General features: G+C 48.8%; 4 protein-coding genes and 1 pseudogene across 8 annotated transcripts; 4 read left to right on the top strand and 1 right to left on the bottom strand.

Moving 5' to 3' along the window:
- Positions 1 to 3,149: 3,149 nt before the first annotated feature.
- LOC112886935 lies at positions 3,150 to 6,894 on the top strand (annotated as a pseudogene).
- Positions 6,895 to 6,940: 46 nt separating this feature from the next.
- LOC112886934 (phospholipase A1-II 7-like) lies at positions 6,941 to 8,929 on the bottom strand. The gene is made up of 2 exons (XM_025952975.1): positions 8,178 to 8,929; positions 6,941 to 7,735 (listed from the first exon to the last, which is right to left on the bottom strand). The coding sequence occupies exons 1-2, from the start codon at positions 8,856 to 8,858 to the stop codon at positions 7,133 to 7,135; spliced, it is 1,284 nt and encodes a 427-aa protein (XP_025808760.1). The 5' UTR covers positions 8,859 to 8,929; the 3' UTR covers positions 6,941 to 7,132.
- Positions 8,930 to 11,870: 2,941 nt separating this feature from the next.
- LOC112886816 (cysteine-rich repeat secretory protein 55-like) lies at positions 11,871 to 12,897 on the top strand. Its single transcript, XM_025952813.1, has one exon. It carries the CDS (start codon positions 11,902 to 11,904, stop codon positions 12,691 to 12,693), a length of 792 nt encoding a protein of 263 aa, XP_025808598.1. The 5' UTR covers positions 11,871 to 11,901; the 3' UTR covers positions 12,694 to 12,897.
- Positions 12,898 to 15,888: 2,991 nt separating this feature from the next.
- LOC112887361 (cysteine-rich repeat secretory protein 55-like) lies at positions 15,889 to 16,815 on the top strand. The gene has a single exon (XM_025953505.1). The coding sequence runs from the start codon at positions 15,948 to 15,950 to the stop codon at positions 16,725 to 16,727; it is 780 nt and encodes a 259-aa protein (XP_025809290.1). The 5' UTR covers positions 15,889 to 15,947; the 3' UTR covers positions 16,728 to 16,815.
- A 5,010-nt stretch (positions 16,816 to 21,825) lies between these two features.
- LOC112886064 (dof zinc finger protein DOF3.6-like) lies at positions 21,826 to 23,771 on the top strand. Of its 5 annotated transcripts, none has more exons than XM_025951823.1 (2): positions 21,826 to 22,049; positions 22,387 to 23,771. In XM_025951823.1, the coding sequence occupies exons 1-2, from the start codon at positions 21,999 to 22,001 to the stop codon at positions 23,365 to 23,367; spliced, it is 1,032 nt and encodes a 343-aa protein (XP_025807608.1). In that variant the 5' UTR covers positions 21,826 to 21,998; the 3' UTR covers positions 23,368 to 23,771. The 5 variants fall into 5 exon arrangements, with proteins under 5 accessions (XP_025807608.1, XP_025807612.1, XP_025807611.1 ...); XM_025951827.1 differs by having other exon boundaries at positions 22,384 to 23,771; XM_025951826.1 differs by having other exon boundaries at positions 22,381 to 23,771.

Genomic DNA, 23,771 nt, shown 5'->3' with positions numbered 1-23,771 from the left:
GGCCGTCGCGAATAATACGATGCACGCCACGTGCGATAGGCTAGCTACCTGCATTGTATATGTCACGAGAGAGAGGAACAGATCGAGATCGAGAGATTAAACTGACCGAGGCACCGAGCAATCCATGGATCGTAGCTACTCGATCAATCGGTGGCCATCAGGCGGCGTGTGCTAGCTGGAGAGGCATGGACGAATATGTTCACACAAGATTGCAGTAGTCAAACTACTCATGGATTGACCAGCAACTACTTAGGAAATGGACGCTCAAACAACTACAAAACCGTATGCCAATTCGATTTGGATTATTTGAGCTACTCCTATCTAGCTCTTGGACGCCTGAATGAAGGCGCCGCCGCCGGTGGCCCTTGGTCGACGATCCGGCCGGAGCCACGGCACAGGGTACGAGCCGTGTATGGCTGCGTGACACGGCGACCTGCAGGTGACCAGCCTCCACAGCACCAGCACCACCACCTCACAGGCCACGGAAGACTGGACTCAAGAGCTCGAGCTCGACAGCGTCTAATAACTAGCGGAAACGACGCTCTGATGTATATGATCTCTTCTCTCCCGCACTACGCGCGTATCGGACCATCGCTGTCTGATTTGACCTGAGCTCAGCTGATCCGTCGTCGTCTCGTCCAATTGGTGCCCTTTTTCCTCGCGCGGTATGTATCAGATCAGCTACGTACGGCGCGCCTCCTGCTTTAAGATCTTAGGGGACGTTTTTTTCTTACGTATCTTCTTTTTTCATCTGGAGACGATGTCGTCAAACAAAATTGGAGACGCCACAGCGCCTGAGCCCAGAAAATAAGGCCCACGTACGTTTCTCTCCGGCCTATCTGGTACCCATTGAAGCCCACATAGAGGAAGGAAGGTGGAGATCATCGTGACTTCGTCAGGCGGCGGTGCGGCGCAGCCGGAGATGAATGAAGACGGTTCGATCCGCCGGCCTGTGTTCTTCCGGCGGGAGTGGAGCTGAAGACGCAACTGGCCCTTCCTCACCAAGATGACGGCCAACTTCACCGAGGAGGATCTCAATGAATGAAGAACTCCAAGTTCGTCCAGGAGCACAGGAAAGCACTAACGAGCCAGGTCAGACTTGGGCTGCTTCATCTGTCTGAAGTCTCTGTGCGGATGAAAAAAACTCGAGAGTACGATTTGGGGGAAACCAGCCGTAGGTAAAAAGTACATTCATCATATTGCAGAAGTCAGTGAACAATTACCATCTATGCATTCTCTGTTATAAGAAATATTAGTAGGTTGTCAGAACAAGGTCAACACCTTTTGCAATTTGTTCTATCACAGCAAACCTTGGTACCGCCGTTGCAGTTCTAACTTGTTCATCCTTTTTACCAATGTGATGAGGCCTCCGAGGCTCTGACTAGTGTAATGTTTTGTTGCTCCAGTCATTTGGTAGTATAAAAACTCTTGACTCCCTTCACCTGCTGTAGTACCAATGGGGCATTCGGCATTGTCCCCGGCTGGCACCCCCTGGTTCCACCACTGAAAGCCGATGCCTGTTGGATGTTTGTCTTGCTTGCTTGCATGATAAAGCACTACTTCCATATAACCTTTTCTCTTTAACGTGATAGTTTTCATAGATATCGATGTCATGATGATGGTCTTATATTTCTGATTACGCAAAGTAATCTCTCTCTCTTTCTCTTAAATTTAAAACTTGACAGTTGAACTATTGTGTGGTAATCTGTGGAGGTTGAAAATTTTCTTTTCCCTGATATGTGAGTGGCCTAAAAAGTAAAAACCACTAATCACCACCAACCTATATAGTCTCGATCGGTACTTTCTTTCCTTGTCTATTTTTTCCAATTGCCTACGGCATATCTTCATGGTAAATTTGAAATTGCTCTTGATAATCACAGATCAACTAAAGCTTAACATGAAAATTAAATGTGAGATGCTCAAGTGATACATGCCCAAAAGTTTAGACTGACAATAATGATATACTGACTAAAAATTAACTTGAAAGCGGTGATGTTCAAGCTTGAGATGCAAAAAAAAAATATCTGGAGATCTGCAAGACTTGTCCTGATACGAACACTATGGATGCCAAGGGTTTCTTCATCTTATTCTCTTATTACCTTGAGCGTAGACCAAATGAAATATATACCATGTAGTGATCCAATCAAAAAATAGCAAAAGCTATGACCTAGGTTTCCTTGCTTCTAATGTTCTCCGTGATTCTTGGTATGATCCAGGGCAAGATTATGATACATTAACACCTGTAGATCTCAAAGTATTTCTGTGGAGAAAAAAAAAACGACGCAGACGCTCGGCATGTTTTCACCTTGATCTTGCATTGGTTGCTCTCCAATACCGAAAATTCTTCAAATTTCCCAAGCAAGCAAAAAGGTCACCCTCGAAGCTTCTTTTAGGCGCGTTCATGTATTGTGGGGATCATAGAATAAGCTTCCAACGCTATTATTATTTTTCTTTTAATACCAATAATATGGTAATTTTGGAGGAAAAATCATATATATTACAATTCCAATGTATGGGTTATTTTCACTTGTAGTGTGGGGAATAAAAAAGCATAAATATAACCATATATTTGTGTGTTTTCTCCTAAGCTTATTGGCACTTCCAAACAGATAATTTTTTATACTTTAGCCCCCATGGTTTTGTACTTTTCCAATTGATATGATGATTAAAATAAGATAATATGTTATTGGACAATTAAAATTCTTTAGTCCTATACATGCACAGTTTTTAGTGGATGCAACGTTTTCTGTGAACCATTCAGCTATACATTGAGCACAGTTATAAATCAAAAACTACAGAACAGGAAATGTAAAATGTACCTAGCACTATGAGTCAGTGCCATCTTCCGATTTTGGAGACGCAAATGCGGTCTATTATTTCTCAACACATAATTACTTTCGTTTTTCTTTTGTACTGGCCAGTTCTGTGTTAGATAACTAAAACATTTTTTTGTGGACATGCTAGCTAGTATGTAAATATAGAATTAAATTATTTTACTGATCCATCAACTGAATGATACGCCCTCTTTCTCTTTTGTAATGCTATTATACCTGGTCAAACCGTATCTTGCATTTGAAATGAGAGACTAGTAGGTGGAATATATTGGAGAAGCCGCATCCAATTCGAAGCAGGCGAGAGCTGCATTTCTGCAGGACACTGCACATAGTGCTATAGATGTGGCACCAGGCTGACGCATTTTGAGAAACCTGAGCAAAGCAATAGTTTTAGCTGTGGCGACGGTGAGTTGCCAAGGCTTCTGATTAACCAGCGGCAAAAAAAGCTAGTGCATCCACGCCGGCATCGCCAATGCTTCGAGGCATAGCCAAGAGGTGGCGCGAGCTCCATGGCAAGGACTCGTGGAAGGGCCTCCTGGACCCGCTCGACATCGACCTCCGCAGGTCCATCATCTCCTACGGCGAGCTCGCGCAGGCCACCTACGATGGGTTCAACCGGGAGAGGCGCTCGCCGCACGCCGGCGCGTGCCTGTACGGCCACTCCGACCTGCTGGCCGGCTCGGGCGCGTCGGCCGCCGCGGACTACGCCGTCACCAAGTTTGTGTACGCCACGTCGGCGCTGCCCGTGCCGGACGCGTTCCTCCGCCTGCCGCCGCCGGCGCTCAAGGACGCGTGGTGCAGGGAGTCCAACTGGATCGGGTACGCCGCGGCGGCCACCGACGAGGGCGCGGCCAGGCTCGGGCGGCGCGACATCGTCGTGGCGTGGCGCGGGACCCTGAGGAACCTGGAGTGGGTCGACGACTTCGACTTCACGCCGGTGCCCGCCGCGCCGGTGCTGGCTCCGCGGCGGCCTCGCACCCGCTCGCCGTGGCGCACAGGGGCTTCCTGTCGGTGTACAGGTCCAGCAACGCAAGCTCCAAGTTCAACAAGTCCAGCGCCAGAGACCAGGCAAGTCGATACTATCGAACCTAGTCAAGATAAATTTGGTGGGGACGATGGCTAAGATTTATTTTAAACGATGGACTTAATTGTATGTGTCTCCGTCTAATTCGTGCTGGCTAACAACAGGGGGTTTGAGCGTGGATACATTTAGTACAAACCTATCCAGATCGGCATATCATATATATATGAAAGCGGCATCAACACTTAATAATTCGTATGATCTGGTTTCGCTAACTATATATAAGCATTAAACGAGAAACCAGCAGCTTGCCAAAACTAATGGCACCTCTTGGACTCTAGAAGGGGCAACTTTGCTGTAATTTATTAAGAGGCAGACCTAGTACACCTTTGACATTTTCAGCTAATAACTATACCGTTGATTTTTCAAGTGTTCAGCTGTCAACAAATAATGCTCATGAAAGACATACTATACGAACGAAGAGCTCAATGAGAATAACAGCATAGTTATTAGCAACTGAAAGAGCATAATAGCCAAAGAAGAGTAAAATGCACCACCGCGGCCATCGAACTTAGCTCGGGGTGTCATCCCGGTCGCTAAACTTTCAAAATGTATATTTAGATTCTCAAACTTGCTAACCGTGACACGTGAAGTCTAAATTACTATTTTTAAGTTATAAAATGAAAGTGTTCAACTTATATGGAGTATGTGAAGTCCAAATTATTATTTTTAAGTTATAAAGTGAAAGTGTTCAACTTATATGGAGCTTACATGTGGATCCGAATTTTATTTTAAAAATTTTCTGCTCAATTCTTATATATATTTTTGAAAAAATTCAAAATTTTATTTCAAAACTTTATGCCGGATATTTTCTTTGCCAATATTTCCTTCAAAATTTATCCTCTTTTATTTTCTATCTTTTACAAATTGATCATATAAGTTTCTTGTTTTACAATTTCTCTATATAGATCTTTTGTATTTGAATATATTTGTACAAGTAAATTGGTATAACTTACTTTTATGCGTATATAATTTTTTTATTTGAAAAAATTATATAATTTTTTATTTAGCTTAAACAATTATGATTTGGATCTCATGTGATACAATTAGTAAGTTTAAGGATTGGAATCTGCATTTTGAAAATTTAAGGATCCGAATGATACCCGAGCCAGGTCCGAGAGCCGGCTGTGCCTTTTACTCGCCAAAGAAACTACGCAAGTCCACCTAGTCGATCACTAATGTGAGGACAAAGGAACTACAGTGCTGGCAGAATGGTGGGTGACAATGTGACTCGGCACGAGAGCATGGCCAGGAGCGCCGACGGGCGACGGGCATGGACACTCCCGGACTTTATGCAAGTCAATTGCTGTCGCTCTCGTGCACAGTACACCTTCATACGCTTGGTTGTGGTATGTGTGTGGTACACAAATAAGTGGGATGCAAAAAAAAAAAGGGATGCAAGGATGCCTCTATTTTGGGATTAGACAAATTATATCTTCACTACTCGTCCATCAACCCATGTGCCTAACCGGGCTAGCGATTTTAAGAGAAATAAGTATTAGAATTTATAGTTAAATTTAGGGTCCAAAAGAATCAAATTTGAGTATGCTCTCTCGCTCTCTCATTTATTTATTTTCTAACACAGATACGATGTAATCTTTACACTATAGCCATAGGCATAAAAACGTTTCAACCTGAGTTTTCCAAGGTGTTGAATTTCCTCTATCAAAGAACTGTGGTTGTATATTTTTTTAGAAAAAAAATTGGAGTGCATACTAATGTTTCAGTCAAAATGTAATAGATTTATGTAAATAGCAACACACGTAGTTATAATTATTTATCATGGAGTTTCAATATAAATTAACAAGTATTTTTATTATCATTGGTATATAGGAAACATCTTCCATAATTACTGCATGGCTATATGTGCTGTAAATTAATACTTCGAGTTAGTTTTCCATATATTGATAACGAGAGAAGTGGGTAATTTTTTAGCACATGCAAGAGGTATTTTAAGCTATATTTTCCTTAATGGGAGATGTGGGTAATTTATATGTATATTTTGGAGGCTACATTAGATTATGTTTTATAATAGCACACATGGTTATACGTAGATTTAGCGGTTACTATAGGTTACTCTTAATAATGACAAAATGTGGGTAAGTTAGAAGTAAACTAATCCAAAGGCCATAGTTGCCAATGATGATTGGGTCCATAAAATCAATGGTTGGATGTTTTGCTTCTGAATAAGAATTTTTAGGCTTTCTTTCTCTTTCTAGCATGTCACAAGGTTTAGAAAGGGCATCTAGCTAATTAGCAACAATATGTCTTGTTAATATGGCTTTTGCAAACAAAATCCTATTCACCAACCATTGACACTAACTATCACGCGCATGCAGGTTTTTGAGGAGGTGAAGAGGTTGATGGAGCTGTACAAGGACGAGGTAACCAGCATCACCATCACCGGGCACAGCCTCGGGGCCTCCTCGCCACCCTCAACGCCGTCGACATCGTCGCCAACGGCCTGAACGCACCACCTAGCAGCAACTCCTCGCAGCCGCCATGCCCGGTGACGGCCATCGTGTTCGCGAGCCCGCACGTGGGGGACCACTTCTTCAAGGTGGCCTTCCGCTCGTTCCGCGACCTCCGGGCCCTCCACGTGAAGAACACCAACGACGTCGTGCCCGCGTACCCGCCGATCGGCTACGTCGACGTGGCCGTGCCGCTGCCCATCACCACCGGCCGGTCGCCCTACCTGCGCCACCCGGGCACGCTGCTGACGCTCCACAACCTCGAGTGCTACCTGCACGGCGTCGCCGGGGAGCAGGGCCGCGCCGGCGGGTTCAAGCTGGAGGTCGAGCGCGACGTGGCGCTGGCGAACAAGCGCGTCGACGCGCTCAGGGACGAGTACCCGGTGCCGGCGGACTGGTGGGTGGCGAAGAACAAGGGCATGGTCTTGGGCGCCGACGGGCACTGGATGCTCCAGGACTTCCAGCAAGTCTAGTTAAGCTTGCTTTCGCTCGATCTCGTGCAAACCTTCATGCGCCCATATATTATGCAAGAATAAGGATATTCCCAATGGAGGTTTCCGAAGAGCTTTATTCTCATTAAATGAGAAGCCAACCTTTAAGCTTTGAATGTTTCAAGTAATAAAACTTTAATTTGGGTTACAAAATATCTCAACGAATTGGAAGAAAAAGAAATTATTCAAAAACTTTCTCGTCATTTTAAGAAGCTTTTGATGCATGAGAAATTGAGAAGCAAGCTATGTTATTAACTAGATTTCCTTGAAGTCCTTGAGCGTCCAGTGGCCGTCGGCGCCCCTGACCATCCACTTGTTCTCCGGCACCCACCAATTAGCCGGCACCGGGTACTCGTCCTTGAGCGCGTCGGCGCCCTTGTTCACCAGCGCCACGTCGCGGTCCACCTCCAGCCTGAACCCTCCGGCGCTGCCCTGCTCGCCGGCGACGCCGTGCAGGTAGCACTCGAGGTTGTGGAGCGTCTGCGCGGTGCCCGGCGGCCTCAGGTACGGCGACCGGCCCGTGTCGATGGGCAGCACCACGGCGACGTCCACGTACGCGAGCGGCGGGACCACCGGCACGAGGTCGCCGGCGTTCTTCACGTGGAGGGCCCTCAGGTCCCGGAACGAGCGGAAGGCGGCCCTGAAGAAGCGGTCCCCGACGTGGGGGCACCCGAACACGACGGCCGTCACCGGGCAGGGCGGCCGGGAGGAGGAGCCGACGGGGGTGTTCAGGCCGTTGGCCACGATGTCGACGGCGTTCAGGATGGAGAGCGCCGCGCCGAGGCTGTGGCCGGTGATGGTGATGCTGGTCACCTCGTGCTTGTACAGCTCCATCAGCCTCCTCACCTCCTCGAAAACCTGCACGCACGTAGGCGTAAAACTTTTTTTTTGTTAATAAGATTTTTTTTAACCTGTGTTTTCAATCTACAGCTGGGAAGATGACTCGATGGTGAGATTCGTCAATTGAAAAAAAAAAAAGATTTCTGAGGTTAAGAATTTCGTTAAGCCGTCCGTGTGCACGTTCAAGACTTCTTAAGAATTCATGGCTGTAGAGTGTGGACTATGCATAGCTTGATGGCGAATGGCGATCCATCATCAGCATGTACACGAACTGATGAACACCATGCACGTACACGCATACCTATAACCTATTGTATGACGTTCCTATTTTAGAAGCAATGCGTAGAAATTGTACGCGTGCACGTGGCTTGGCATGGTGTTCATCAGTTCATGAGTACATGCTGACTTGCATACGATCGATCGCGGCGCTGTATGCTAGAGATGGAGTGTATTAGCTTGCCTGATCTCTGGCGCTGGCCTTGTTGTACTTTGAGTTCGCGTTGCTGGTCGTGTACACGGAGAGGAAGCCCCGGTGCACGAGGGCCAACGGGTTCGCGGCGGCCGCGGCGCCCAGCACCGGCGCGGCGGACACCGGCGCGAAGGAGAAGTCGTTGGCCCACTCCAGGTCCCTCACGGTCCCGCGCCACGCCACGACGATGTCGCGCCGCCCCAGCTCCGCCGCGCCCTCGTCCGTGGCCACGGCGACGTACCCGATCCAGTTGGACTCCCGGCACCACGCGTCCTTCACCTCCGGCAGCGGCAGGAGGAGGACCGACTCCGGCACGGGGACCGCCGACGTGGCGTAGGTGAACCTGGTGACGGCGTAGCGGCGGCCCGCGGCGGACGCGCCCACGCCAGGCAGCAGGTCGGAGCGCCCGTACAGGCACGCGCCGGCGTGCGGCGAGCGCCTCTCGCGGTTGAAGCCGTCGTAGGTAGCCTGCGCGAGCTCGCCGTAGGCGATGATGGACCTGCGGAGGTCGATGTCGAGCGGGTCCAGGAGGCCGTTCCACGAGCGGTTGCCGTGGAGCTCGCGCCACCGGGCGGCCGCCGTGCTTCTTCCAGGCGTCGCTGGCGACGGCACGGCTGCGCCCAGTGATGGAACCAGCAAGCTCAGAACGAGGGAGGCAACTAGCGGCAACATCTTCGCACCTCACGCTGCTTGATCAACTAATCATTTCATCTTGGCTAGCTACAATGCTGATAGCCTCTTGTCTGCTGATTCATCTCAGATTTCTTCGCTTCAGAGTATTGGTGTGCATTTGTATATATATTAGCACATGGATGCATATGTGCAGGTTGCTTCGGTATGATCAGTGATGCTACATTTGTAATTCTACTAGTCAACCTACAGCTTAAGCGCGTGACCCGTATGCTTCCTTTTCAATTCATTGGTCAAAGAGGCATTCAGGAATCATTGTGGCTTTTTCTGACACCTGGCTTTGGCTAAGGGATACAGGTGGCTCAAAGGAATGGGCATGGATCTCATCAGAACCTCTCAGAGTCAGAAATACTATCGCTCGAGCGCGTATGACGAGTCTCAAGGGGAAAAAATGCGAGTTATCCAGCAGAGATTAATAGTAAACTAAGCTGTGCGTGTGGTGCACCATGATTTTTTTTTGACGAAATCATTGTGGCTTCCATAGCTGTAAGGTGTTGTTGACATGGATATTATGGAGAGTTGAGACCCCGACGGAGGAGCCGAGGGCATGTTCTTTCGTCGTGGCCATAGATTCCAACCACAGCTAGCAAGTGGGAGGAACTGCTCCTTGATTACAGTTTTGACTAAGATGTAGTAGTTATCTAGCATTATTGAGTTGGATACAAACCATATTTAGCACATCCTTCTGCCAAGAGGTGAAGGGTATTTGTTGTTACTGGAAGGAGTTGCTAATAGTGTTTGCAAGTTAATCTTTTCTTTTTTTTTTGAAACACACAGTACAAACGCTGCACTCTTGTATACGTACATGCACACTCGCCTGTGTAGAAATATACAAGGACATTATACCCTATGAATGACACTTGGGATTATTAATGATGTCATCAGATGTGTTTCACTCCTGAGTTACACCCAATCAGTTCAACTTTATTCATACATGTGCTGTGTGGACACAATGTATGTGCTTTTCCCAGCATTTTATTTATCTATTTTTATTTTGAAACGGATCCTTCAAAGATGATGTGATTGCTTTGCGAGTGAGATGAATTTGATCTGAGGGTTTAAAGTTCAGTTGAGTCAGTGGACAGACCAGTTCTGAACCTGGGATTGGGCTTCGGAAAGGTCAATATCTCAATGCTCGATCGCAGGCCCCAGGCCTGCACTACTGGGCTGGTCCGTGTAGACCATTTTGGCCTGTTTTCTACACTCCGGGCTGGTTGACTTCCGGCAACTAAGGGCCCGTTTGGAAGGGCTTCCACAGCGGCTCCGCGCGGCAGCTGCTGCCGGAGCTCTCCCAAACACCCGCGCTTCTGCCAGTAAAGACTTATAATGGGCTGTTTGGAGTGCCGCCCAACTCGCCATGGCGTGCCTAACCTGTGGCGCTCAAAACGGCCGCCACACCTGCAGCGGAAATAGTGTGGCGCGCCGTGGCGGGTGAGGCAGCACTCCAAACAGTAAGTTATCGGTATGCTTGTTGGATACCAAAATTTGCCATATCAAAATTAGAGCAGGCCGTCAAAATTATTTTTCCAAAATCTTGGTAAGAAATTTAAAATTGCATGGCAGACTATTTATATACTCGCTTAAAATTTTCCTAGGCAAATTTTAAAATCCAACCACGCAGAATCAAAAGTTCTGTTTGCTTCTAGAAGAGGAAGCATGCATGCGAGAATAAAAACCATGGTGCCCGCGCTGCTTGTTTTTCTTAACGCTACGGACGGAGGCGGCGACAGGGAGTGGAGTGCCCGGTTCGTCACGCAGCAATAGAGAGGTTAATCGACGTCTCCACGTCCACGTCGCTGGATGATGGGTGGATGTGGGGATCGCGTCGCTTTCGGACTGGGCTCCTACTGCCAACCAGTCTCTCTCCTGCCCGCTCCACGTCGGCACGTCGCGGCCGTTGACCACTGACGCCGCATGCACTGCTTGAGATATCTGAGAGCGAGTGCAAGGTCGACCTAATTAACCTGCAACTTGGTCAGAGCTGGAGTTTATGATCCCGCTCGTCTTTGGCCTGTGTGTCAACCTCGAACCGCACTGCTGCGTGGTGTAGTCCCAGTCAGGTCAACAAAAGCTGCACCGACTCACAAAGTCCATTTGGTTCTAAAATTATACGCCATGTTTTTATGTGTCAGCTTGTGTTTAGATAGAGATCTGCAGTTGATATGGACACAATTCAACATGGCGATGCACGCACAAGGTTGGACATGTAGGGTGATTAAGATAAGCGAGCCTTTCTGACACCTATGGATGTGCACGCATGGTAGCTCATCTAGATCGTACGACTGGTACCACCACGTACTGCTGCCGTATGATCTTCAGTAGAAAGATCAAAAGATTGTACATTGTTAAGCTTGCTTGCCGATGACTAATTCTGGGTGATCGAGTTTTGAGTGTGTCGAGTGCCATGGCACACAGGACGCAGAATAGGTCATCGTCTCCATTCTCTAGTTGTAAGATTAATTCCGTCGAGCGGAGATGATGGATAAACAAATGATCAGCCATGCGCTGTTGGCTGAGAAGGGTTCAAAAACAAAATCTCGGTTGGGATTTGGCAAAGAATCGAACAAAACGTGTTCAGGTAGACGCTGATGAGTCGTCGCTGCCGATGCACGGGCGCCGCCGCCAATGCTGTGTGCTGCCGTCTCCCTTGGCCAGAGAAAGCGTCCATCTAATTAACCGAGCTGCAGGGCAGGCGACTCGTCTTCCTGCTCTAGAAGCTAGCTAGTTGACATTATCAAGAGCTTCCCTGCGTTGCTCGATCTGCACTGCGTCATGTCATGTGCTGTGGTCTGCGCAAAGCCAACAAGCTTCGTCGTCTTCACTGGAATACTGGACCCGTCGCCCATCCATGCCCATTCTGCGCCAACCATATCCAGTCAACTCTGGCTGGCCGCGTATGTCTTGGCGCCAATCGCTCGTCCTGTCTGCATAATTTATCAAAGCTTGCCCGTGATGCCTATATATATGCTTGCAAGCAAACAAGCCGGCTGACAGGAGGAGGAATACGACATCCACAAACAAACCAATGGCGTCCTCGCCGCTGCTTCTGCTGCTGCTCGTCGCCGCCGCCGCCGCTGCTGCTCCGCGGCTGAGCTCGGCCGTGGACCCCGTGGGCACGTACTGCGCCAAGAACTTCACGGGCGCGCAGACGCAGGCGAGCATCGCCCAGGTGCTGGCCTCCCTCGTCCCGCGCGCCTCCGCCGCCTACTACGCCACGGCCACCGCCGGCAGCGGCAGCTCCGCCGTCTGGGGCCTCGCGCAATGCCGCGGCGACATCCCGGCCCCCGACTGCGCGCGCTGCGTCGCCGCGGCGGCCAGGCAAGCGGCGTCCGCGTGCCGGGGCCAGGCGGACGCGCGGGTCTGGTACGACTACTGCTTCCTGCGCTACGACAGCGCCGACTTCCTGGGCCTGCCGGACACCGGGTACGCGCTCATCCTCATCAACACCATGAACGCCACCGACCCCGCCGCGTTTGACCGCGCCCAGCGGAAGCTCATGGCGCGGGTGGCGGCGGAGGCCGGCGACGCGGCCGGCGGCGGGCTGACGAGGGAGACGGTGAGGTTCGGCTCGGCGACGACCATCTACGGGCTCGGGTGGTGCACCAAGGACATCACCGCCGCCGACTGCGGGCTGTGCGTGGCGCAGGCCGTGGCGGAGCTGCCCAGCTACTGCCGCTTCCGGCGGGGGTGCCGCGTGCTCTACAGCAGCTGCATGGCGCGATACGAGACCTACCCGTTCTTCTTCCCCGTCAGCGGCGCCGCGGCCGCCTCCTCCCACGACGGCGAGTACCAGAAAGTCGTCTTGAAGCACACCTAGTTCGACCGATCTCTCAGTTCTACAATACCCATGTTTCGATTCAATAATAATGCGGATGCTTGCATTGCATTCACCAACTACATGGAAACAATTAGTAATTTGAAGATATGGTTTAGTGAACACATGCATCTACGCAAATTATTTTGGAAATAAAATGCATGGCTTCCAGTACTCCAGGAATTGTATCTTCTCATTCTATTCTTATGTGGCCTGAGCCTGACTCTACGTGTGTGTGGAGCGGCTACTGCTGTTGACAATGAGCAACTGAGCTCGGCACACGGTATCAAATGCTAACTTATTGTTGCTGCTCCGTTTGGAATCGCTATACTATACCCCGGACAATTGTTTTTATTTATCCCCTTCTCTTCCCCTTCGTCTCTTGCTCCGGTGAGCTTTTTTAGTGTTGGGGGTTTGAAGGAGCTCAGGAGGTCTCCGGTGGGCTTAGAGGATGCTGTGAGGTAGGTTGACCGGTACGGTGGTAGTGGCGAGAGCTACATGGTGAGGAACGCTGCTCACAGTGGGTGCTGCTGGCAACGGGTTGGCCTAGCTAAGGAAGCGGCCTGAGAGCAAGCACCGACGGGTTAGCGCGAGAGTGGTCATGGGCGGCAGCTGTGGAGACCTGGGGGGCACCCAGCGAGCCAAGCAGTGCGGCTGGCGGTGGCGCTGGGGAAGAAAGAGGGAGGGGTGAGGCTGCTGGAGAGGGGGCAGAGGGGCTCCGTGAATACGAGGGAGACACAGGGCGGTCAGGTGGGTAAGGCAGCATGCGGAAGAAGACGGGGAAGAGATAACGTTGATCTCGGCCATTCCTCCTCATATCTAAAGGCCTAGAAGGCTAGAATTTAGGAGTGGGGAGCAGAAAAAAGAGAGAGATACAGCCATGCCCGTTTTGGTGCACGACGCGACGTGCTGCTGAACACCAAGCTACCTAACCTAGCACAGGCGCAGCAGTTGTTTTCCCATCACCCGTTGTCGCCTAGATATCCATCCAACGCACATGTTATGCAACCAGTACTCCAGTAAGCGTCGTCGCTTTAGAAAGTAGACCGAGTCAAACTAAACGTCCAAAACATTTTGACCACTGGTATCTTACTATTACTGTTTGAAGATTTCTTTTGAAGCCTAAACCTCCACGTGAAGCCATCTAAGATTCTAGGTGGACGCTCTAAAAAATAGAGAAAATTTATAAATTCTCACAAAAATCTGAAACATCTGGCCATCAATCTGGCAACTATATAATCATAATAGTCATTGGATCTATTATCTTTTCTAATAAATTACCCACCTCTTCTATTATGAAAATAAACTAAAGTAAAGCATAACATGTATCTAAATTATCCATCTCTATCATTATAAATAAAATCTAAATTAATCCCTTAATCTTTGTGTAAATTACCCACCTATACCATTATAAAAATGATGCAAATAATCCCCTAAATTTGCATATAAACTATCTAATTATTCTATTATTAAAAGTTAAAGTAACCCCTAAATCTGAATCTAAATTACACAATTATAACAAAATATTAAAGTGCATCAATATAAAATTCTAAATTACTATTTCTATCATTATTAATATATTATTTACGTTATTGTTTATATAAAAATACTACACATGATATGTGTCACCATATATTAATGTATGATGAAAGAAATAAGAATACCAATTCACAAATAAATAGTTCAATTAAATATATATCAGACACACGTGGATATGTGATACAAAATAAAATCTATTACAACTAGATAATGATAAATATGTATTTTAAGTATGTGTTAGAGTATCTAATAGATGAAAAAGGGCTTGAGATAGATAATTATAACTATTAGCTATAAACTTTATTTTTATATTAATTCTAATTAGTCCATGTGGGAGCATATGGGTTGATAGGCTAGCGTGCACATACTGTATCATTATCACAGTATACTTTATCCGAGGGTCCAAACTGAACTGAAATCACACTAATTTCCAGCTGAACATAGACCATATTATAAATGTACTGGATATCTCAAACGCATTTGAGTTGAACTCGTGTCGTATTCGAATGCTTTGCTTCTTGAATGAAAAAAGAAATAGTTGATGAAAGGGATTTTGGCATTCTTGCTCCTATTTTGAACTCAAATGCTGATTTTGCCATTTTTTTAACTGTACGATTTTACCCTCATTTTTTAAAAAATGAAGCCACCATTTACCCCTAGTTTTAACTCTATTAGTTGGATGCCTACTAAAAATATAGAAACAAATAGAAGAAACATTCAGAGCAATGGAAAAAGATCGTATTACCCTTAGTCCCAAAAGCTCTCTCCTTTATCATCTCCTCTCTCATGTCCCGGACCCTCCCCATCCAACCCTAGGGCAGGCGGCGGACCAGGCGGAAGCGCGCGACCTCTCTGGCGCGGGCATGCAGCTGCTGGTCGCCGCCCGAGCGCAGCGCCGCCTCGCAGAGGAGCAGCGCTAGCCGCTGCTGGGCACGTGCCCTGCTGCAGCTGGCTGAGCGCCTGGTGCCGTGTGCTCTGCTCCGTCCGAGCACGCACAACTCCTTGCTTCTGCAGGCGCAGGAACAGAAGAGAGAAGAGGGGAAGACCAAGAAGCAAACTGAAATTTTGAAAAATTTATCAAATTTTGATCATATTTGAAAGCTATAAAATTTTGATTTGAATTTGCTTGAGAAAATTTATTTTAGACCTGTTAAAATATTGTCCAGTTCTTATATTTAAAATAAGGGTAAAATCACAAAGTTCATATAATAGTAGGGACAAATCCGCAAGAGCAAGGTCTTCCTATACCAATTTTAACACAGTTAACTGGTTTTCACGGAATAGGGGCAAACGCTTCCTTCGTTTTCAAAAAAGGAGGTAAATTCGCACAGTCCAAAAAGTAAAGGCAAAATCACCGTTTCACTTCGAAACAGGCGCAAGAACGCCAGAACCCGTGGATGAAATTATTCGAACGCAGCTCTCCACGGGACGGGAGTGCTTGATTAGTCAGGAAACAATATGCATCGAATCGCTGGATGGCAGATAGCTTTCGCGCACCACGCATGTCCAACAAGCGTTGAACAATGATGCTCCTGCATAGCATAGTGCATGCACTAGCTAGTCCACGCATCGTCGTGTGTGCGCTGCACTACTGAACCCAGCTATATATATAAACGCCATGGTACACTTGGGTCGCCTATATATGTGCATACATACAAATATGCGGACAAATTAGCAAAGAAAGAAAGAAGACGACATCCAAGTAGCTAGGCTAGGGGATGGCGTCTCCGGTGCATCTTCTGCTTCTGCTCGCCGCCACGGCTCCGCAGTTGTGCTCGGCCGTGGACCCGGTGAGCACGTACTGCGCCAAGAACTTCACCGGCGCTCAGACGCAGAGCAGCATCAGCCAGGTGCTCGCCGCGCTGGTCCCGCGGGCCTCGGCCGCCTACTACGCCACAGCCACCGCTGGCAGCGGCGGCTCCGCCGTCTGGGGCCTCGCGCAGTGCCGCGGCGACGTCCCGGCCTCCGACTGCGCGCTCTGCGTCGCCGCGGCCGCCGGCCACCTCGCCTCAGCGTGCCGGGGCCAGGCGGACGCGCGAGTCTGGTACGACTACTGCTTCCTGCGCTACGACGGTGCCAACTTCATCGGCCTGCCGGACACCGGGTACACGCTCGTCCTCATCAACACCATGAACGCCAGCGGCGACCCCTACGAGTTCGACCTCGCGGAGGGCAAGCTCATGGCGCGGGTGGCGTCCGCGGCCGGCGGCGCGGCCTCCGGCGGGCTGGCCAGGGAGACGGCGAAGCTCGACTCGGCGACCACCATCTACGGGCTCGGGTGGTGCACCAGGGACATCACCGCCGCCGACTGCGGGCTGTGCGTGGCGCAGGCCGTGGCGGAGCTGCCCAGCTACTGCCGCTTCCGGCGGGGTTGCCGCGTGCTCTACAGCAGCTGCATGGCGCGATACGAGACCTACCCGTTCTTCTTTCCGGTCAGCGGCGCCGCGGCTGCCTCCTCCCACGACGGCGAGTACGAGAAAGTCATCTTGAACCCCTAGTTAAGTTAACCGCAGTAATTAATTCACTATCAAGTGTTGTGCAACGTTTGGATTCAGTAATCAATAACTTGCAAACTTGTACTCCAAATGCGAATTATTGTGGAAAATGCATGAACTTTCCATGGTGTGATGTGCCTTCCAGTAGCGCCCGTAAGTGCTTAGTGTTTGTTTGAAAATTACGCTCCGTTCAATAAAATCGACCAGCAATTTGGACCATTCCTAACTTAGTACTCACTCCGTCGTAAATTATTAGCTTTTAGTACGTAGTTTTTCTTATATATCTAGATATATATTATGTCCAGATATATAGCAAAACCTATGCATGTAGAAAAGCTAAAATGACTAATAATCTGGAATGGATGTAGCATCTGCTGGTGGCCTGATTGTATGTGGCTAAGTGGTTGTTATTGTTTTCCTTTTTTTCGGTTAAGTGGTTACCGTCTTGTTGATCGTGACTGCTCACACTGTAGGCACACAGCGACAAGTATCGTGGCCACTCATCAGTAGACGTAGCTAGGTGGTCGGTTTTGGGTATGCGCTGAATTCCTAGCTAGCTATATATATAGTCCAGCAGGTTCATCATATATCTTACTTTCGTGAGAAATTTCTGGTATAAGATTTCTATATATTGATGCAAGGCATGAGCAATTTTTTTAAAAAAAACATGTCGATATGAGCCTATTATATTCACCCAAATAGAAAGAACAATAATAAGTACACACTTGTTTATTCGTTCGTCAACGCATCAGTAGACGTACGGTAGAAGCCTATGGAAGTAGTGGTCCAGCGTTGTTCGTTGGCCATGACAAGGATGGCCAATGCAAACAAGCACAAGTGCGTTCCAAAACTGCAATCATCAGTAACTTACTCCCCCACCGTTTACGCGGGGTTTGACTCCCAAATGGGGCCCGCACGGTCTCCTCAATTTTTTCTTTTCTTCTTTTTGATTGAGAGGCAGGCCGGTCTACTGAATTGATGATCGATAGAGCGCCTGCTCTCGGGAAGGGCCTAAATTGATTGGGCCGCGATGATAAGCCCACCGCTATTGTGGGCCAGTTTGCAGCTCAAAATGTATCGCTCCTTTTAGCCCAATACAGATGGCACCCACTCCAACTCAAACCAGCGGCAACAGCAGGCGGTACTGGCGTAGCAGAAAATCCAACCGTGCCTCGCCGCCGGCGATCACCACCGGCAAGGAGGTCAGACCCCAGCTCCCTCCCGTAGCGTCCAGATGCGGCGCCGAGACGGTGAAGCCCGCGCTGAGGCGGATTTACATGACCCGGGCGTCGACGTGCGCGGCCGCGATGAAGAGCTTCTTGGGAGACGTACAGGTTCGGAGGGGCTCAAGGATCAGCTGCAGGAGAAGGCTGGTGATGGGGGTGGCGGTGGTCGCCAGCAACCACGGCAGCAGCGCGATGAGGCAACGCAGCCACCGCCGCCGCCTTCGTCGGTCGTCATGATTCCCATGTGTCTGCTGATTTGGCTGAGCATTGGCCTGAATCTGAATGCAAAACCGTACCATCGATGGACCCGACCAAATGTGTGTATGTGTATGTGTCGTGTCAAATTAAAGTTAATTTTATTTAAAGTATAAATATGAGCACGTGATCCATGGACTTGAAAGCACCACCGCGGGCCTTCCTTTTGGACAGTAGGCTATATACTCCACATACTAGCTTAATAAGCTAGCTAATGCCCACTAGCTGGAGTTGCTAACTTAGTTTATCGTCACCTCCTTTTGCTTCACACTCGCACCACATGGACATTACAAAAGCATGAAGGATTTGCACTCTACCTAGAGGCAGGTGGCCATGCATTGACTACACAGATCATCGATGAGCTACATGTACAACAGTGAGCAGATACAGTCGAGCGGTAGAGCCAAGCAAGCAGCAGCAAGTGTGGCCCCCTTTATTTTCCGTTCCTCTAGGGGACCAGAGAAGCAACGCAACGCAACGCAACGCAACGCAAGCAGCAGCCAGCAGCCAGCGGCAGCAGTCTAATCGATGGGTCGATCCATCGAGCATGTCTCTGCTGCTACGGCCTCGCTCGCTCGCGCCAGCAATTCACTGATGATCGGTCGCCACTGCGGCGTTCCTTTCTTTACCTTTGAAGCAAGAGCAATCATTGCCACCTCGCTTTCCAATGATGCACAATCAAACAGGTGTCCTCACCAGTGATTTAAAGACGACGGCGATCCATCTGGACACACCAGCAGGCACACAGACATCGATCGGCAGCAGCATGAATGTCTACATGATGGATCGTCCTATCTGTGCCTGCAGCCTGAATGACTGTTCCCGAGCATGCGCCCTATCAAGAGAGCAGCAGAGCATTATATATATAGTAAGAGAATTGCCATTCTAACCTCTGTTTGGACGGTCAGAGATTCGATGATCACCTGCTAATTCTTCTCTGCAGGATTCGATGTTCTCTGACAGAACAATGGTCTTAACATCCGCAGTTGTGTGGCCACACGCATATGTGAGGGTCTTTTTTGGTCACATATCACTTCAAATATAATGCACTATCCTATATTATCGATCGAAAAAGATTCATCTGATTGCTTAGCTTTTGCGCTTCGAGAGTCAACATGGAGCAGGTCGAGGAAACTGGCAAAGCTTCAAGTCTGCCCATGCGCTGCGTGTATGTGACATCTTGTCATGAATACAGTACAGTCTCGCAGCTACAATGAGGCCCAAGACTATACCGTTATGCATCGAGCCCAACTACATATTACAAGACCACACTGCAGTTTTAATTTGTAGCTGAGCATTGCTTGCTTGCATATATTGTCCCTGTATTTTCCCTATCTTTTTCTTTGGTACAAAAACTTTATCGGCAATTTTCCTGCGCATGCTAGCAATTTAACAGAGATGAACATTTTTTTTTAAAAAAGATGTGACTATTGGAAGTTCGTGAATTAATTCGGGCTCACAACTAACAAAAAGTGCTTATATTTGCTCCTCCTTTTTTTGTTTATTTTCTAACATAATGCCATATAGAAAACTATGTAAAAGTTATCCATATATGCAGAGAATTCATGTATTCAAAGCTATTTGTGATGGTAAAATGAAAGCACCATATGATTTGTGAAACAAATAACTCGAATAAGCCAAGGAGAGATGTATATCTGTGAAAAAAGTACCATATGATTTGCTATGCTCATACATAAAGCTGGATAGGTATGGTGACCCCGGGACTCACTATTAATGTATATATGTATATCATCTTAGAGAGGTTCTAGTACAATGTTGAAAATATATATATAACATAATCATGCCTCTCATGTACTATATTAGCGTATATGAAGGAAAAATAATAAGTTTTTTATTGGAATGTTTTGTAACCAATCACCACATATTCTTAGAGCTTCTCCAAGAGCCTTTCTAAAATATACTCTCTAAGTCTTCACTTAAAGAGTCATTTGAATAAAAATTATTTTCTGTATCTTTGTACTCTCCAACAATTTTTCTATATCTTATGGGTAATCTAGAGAGCAATTCTTGCTCTTAGAGAAAGTTTGATAATTTTTAATCAAAATCTCTATTTCTAAAGATATAAAGAGTGTCTTGAAGATGCTCTTGGATAGAAAAATAAATATCTAAGAATAGGTTTGCTGCATGCATGCATGCATGGCCATATGGATCCCTTCTTGAAAAGCAGCACTCCCAGTACTTTCATATCACCAGAGAGATGCTGCAGCATAGGGTGGCAATTATGAAGTTAGGACTGTGTGTGAATGAAGCTTCTTCCTGACGCTAACCATATTAAGCCGCTATACTTTTTGCTGACCACTGTACTTTTTGACTGCTGCCCGTTGTGGTGCGTGGGGACAGCCCAGTCCAGAGCGAGCATCCTCCCTCAGGTAAAAGCTAGCATCAACAGATTAATTATTAACAACCCCGTAAATGATACCGTTCATCTACCTTTTAATTTTGCACTAGTTAACTAGCATGGGATGTGGCTGATGCGTTTTGAAGAGTCTGCCGTCTGCGCGCCTGCATGATGTGCCACAACTTAATTAGAATGGGGCTAACTTGCCTTCCGTGTTTTTGTTGGGTTATACACATATACAAGTGTAAAAGTAGAAAATGATTTAAAAATCGAGGGAGGCTCATCTCTCCTTCTTGTCACGAGACATCTGTCTGAGATCTTCAGATCCAAATGACCATCGAGCAAGGAGCTCCACCGTACCTACTCAAACACTTCGAGAAACATACAGCTCCAACACTTGTGTGCAACTTTGGTCCAGTTTCAGAATGTACTCTCGACGGCAGTGTCCGATGGCGCATCTTCGGAGGCACGTCAGCCTGTTATTTGGACAGAGTGTGCCATCGCGGGAATGCAAGTGGTGAGGTCCTAAAGTATCAAGTAGCGCTGATGTCTCCCTATCACTCTCGGGGTCAGGCATCCATACCGTAAGGGTGTGTCGACGACGACATCTAGTTTTTTGGCGATTCTCCTTGTCTTGTGCTCTGGAGATCGATCGAACTCGTGGTTTTTTTTCTAGCTACGAGGACCGGAGATGGAACCCTAATAGTGCGGCCAACAATGGTGTTTCCCAGCTATAATTTTCGAGCACACTGATCCTGTAACATGCAGGGATGCCCATCAGGAATTACCCAACAAAACATGTGTTTTATGAAGTAGTGGAAGAAGTGTGATGTTGTTTTCCGAGGATTGACTGAAACGATTGTTCTCTGCACTCCACAAAATGTATGCAACTCTGATGGATCACCAAAGTAGTACCAGTTACAAATATATACGTGAACACAACCAAGATCTCCCACCGATCACAACTTGCAGGTGCCGGTAGCCGTCAGCACCGCCAAGAACGTGCACGGTTCGTATTGTATCCTCCCATCGGGTCGGTCATGAGCACCACAGAAAAGAGGAAAAGCAGCAGCAACACAAAAATAAGGCTACACGGAGACAGAATGGTACAGGCCTACTTTTTCCCGCTTTATTTTTCCCCCCTCCTTGCTTACCCGGGCCCACCCGAGTCCCTCACTGATATCATCCCTGTCTCAGTCTCATCTCCCCTTTTTCTCTCCCTCCTTCTCACACCCCCCTCCTGATTCCCCCATCAGCCTCAGCCCCCTCCACTATCTCCGAGCAGCCAAGAGAGAGAGAGAGAGCTCTGCAAGGGAGGGAGGGAGGGAAAGCCGCCGCGGCACGAGAGAGGCAAACCCTAGCACAAAGACTCACTTTCTCCGGAGCAAGCCAAGCCGCGGATAGCATAGCATCCGCATCGCCGCCGCACCCACCATGATCTTCCCCCCTGCCTTCCTGGATTCCTCGAGCTGGAACGATAACCAGGTAACCCGATTCCGCTAGACAATTTTGTTTGCATCTCCCGCGCCCCGCTCCCTTTGCAGCGCCCGAGCTGGAACGATAACAAGGAGAAAGTTGCTGCGACGATAATATAGTTTGCAGCGCAAAAGAAGAGAATAACGCTCCTCTACATACTAGGGCTTGCTAAATATTCCGATCCAAGCACTATATATCTGCTTGCTTGCTTGGTATATACTAGCAAGGCCGCGGCTTGATTTTCTTGCCGAAATCAAATTCAGAATTGACCCATATGGTTTTTTATTCTCCTCTCTTTGCTGATGCTTTTCTGATCTTTGATTCGATTTTGCAATAGCAGCAGCAGCAGCAGCACCAGCACCAGCAGCAAGCTCACCACCAGGTTGCGGCCAGCGGAGGTGGCGGCGACGGCAATCATGACCTTCTCCAGCCATCAATCATGGGGGGAGCGCTTCCCGAAGGTTGTCCTGGGGGCGGCGGCGCCGGGCAGGTGGGGCCGGCGAAGCCGATGTCCATGGCCGAGCGGGCGCGGCTGGCGAGGATCCCGCTGCCGGAGCCGGGGCTCAAGTGCCCCCGCTGCGAGTCCACCAACACCAAGTTCTGCTACTTCAACAACTACTCGCTCTCGCAGCCGCGCCACTTCTGCCGCGCCTGCCGCCGCTACTGGACGCGCGGCGGCGCGCTCCGCAACGTGCCCGTGGGCGGGGGCTACCGCCGCCACGCCAAGCGCGCCAAGCCCAAGGCGGCGGCCGCGCCGGGCTCGGGGACAGCAGCGTCGGCCGCCACCGCCGCGCTGGCTCCCGCCGGGTCCACGTCGTCAGCCTGCACCACGACCAACGTGCCCGCGCTCCCCGGCCCCGCCATGCTAGGCGGCAACCTGTCCATGCTGCCGCCGCTGCTGCGCCTCGCCGACTTCGACGCCATGAGCCTCGGCTCGAGCTTCTCCGGGATGGGGAAGCCGTCCCTCGACGCCGCGGGAGGCTACTCGGTGGGTGGCGGCAGCGGTCCCGGCGGGCTGGAGCAGTGGAGGGTGCAGCAGATGCAAAGCTTCCCGTTCCTGCATGCGATGGACCAGGGCCCGCTGGGGCCACCTCTGGCGATGACAATGGCGCCCGGGATGTTCCAGCTAGGTCTAGACAGTGGTGATGGTCGTGGTGGCGGTGGCGCCGGCGGAGAAGACGGGTCGGGAGAGCTCCACGTGATGCAAGCTAAGAGGGAAGGCGGCGGCGGCTACGCAGCAAGAGGCATGTATGGCGATCACCACCTCGCCGCTGCCGGCTACGCTTCCTATTCCAACAATGCTGCTACAGGTAACCATCTCTTGTAATGGTCGAGCTTAATTCAGGGCCAGCTACGACGATGATCGTTAAGTTGTTCCTACAACTAGCTAGGGACAGAGTGTGTGATGGTATTGTGATATAGAAGGCTAGCATGCATTTGCAATGTTTTCTTCAAGAACTGGAGAGGGGAGAGGGAGAGATCAGAGACAATGGTGCTCGATTTGGACATGGACGGGCCGTATGCTGGATCATGCACAAGTATTATCTATAGCTGCAAGTTAGCTCGCATGATCACTTGTTTTATGTTTCTTCTTTCTTTCGTTTTTCCTATGATCGGATCCCTTTGGGTTTCACCGTCGAGCATTTGGGGTGAAGAAGTAATGTGTACTGCTGTTGATCATTTTGTTCATGGAAACACCTATCATATGTCAATTATTCCCCCTTTTAACTA

Source organism: Panicum hallii, chromosome 3, assembly GCF_002211085.1.
Source record: "Panicum hallii strain FIL2 chromosome 3, PHallii_v3.1, whole genome shotgun sequence".
NCBI classification, from domain to species: domain Eukaryota; kingdom Viridiplantae; phylum Streptophyta; class Magnoliopsida; order Poales; family Poaceae; genus Panicum; species Panicum hallii.
Note: the sequence above shows the minus strand (reverse complement) of the source record. Positions and strands in the feature narration are given on the sequence as shown.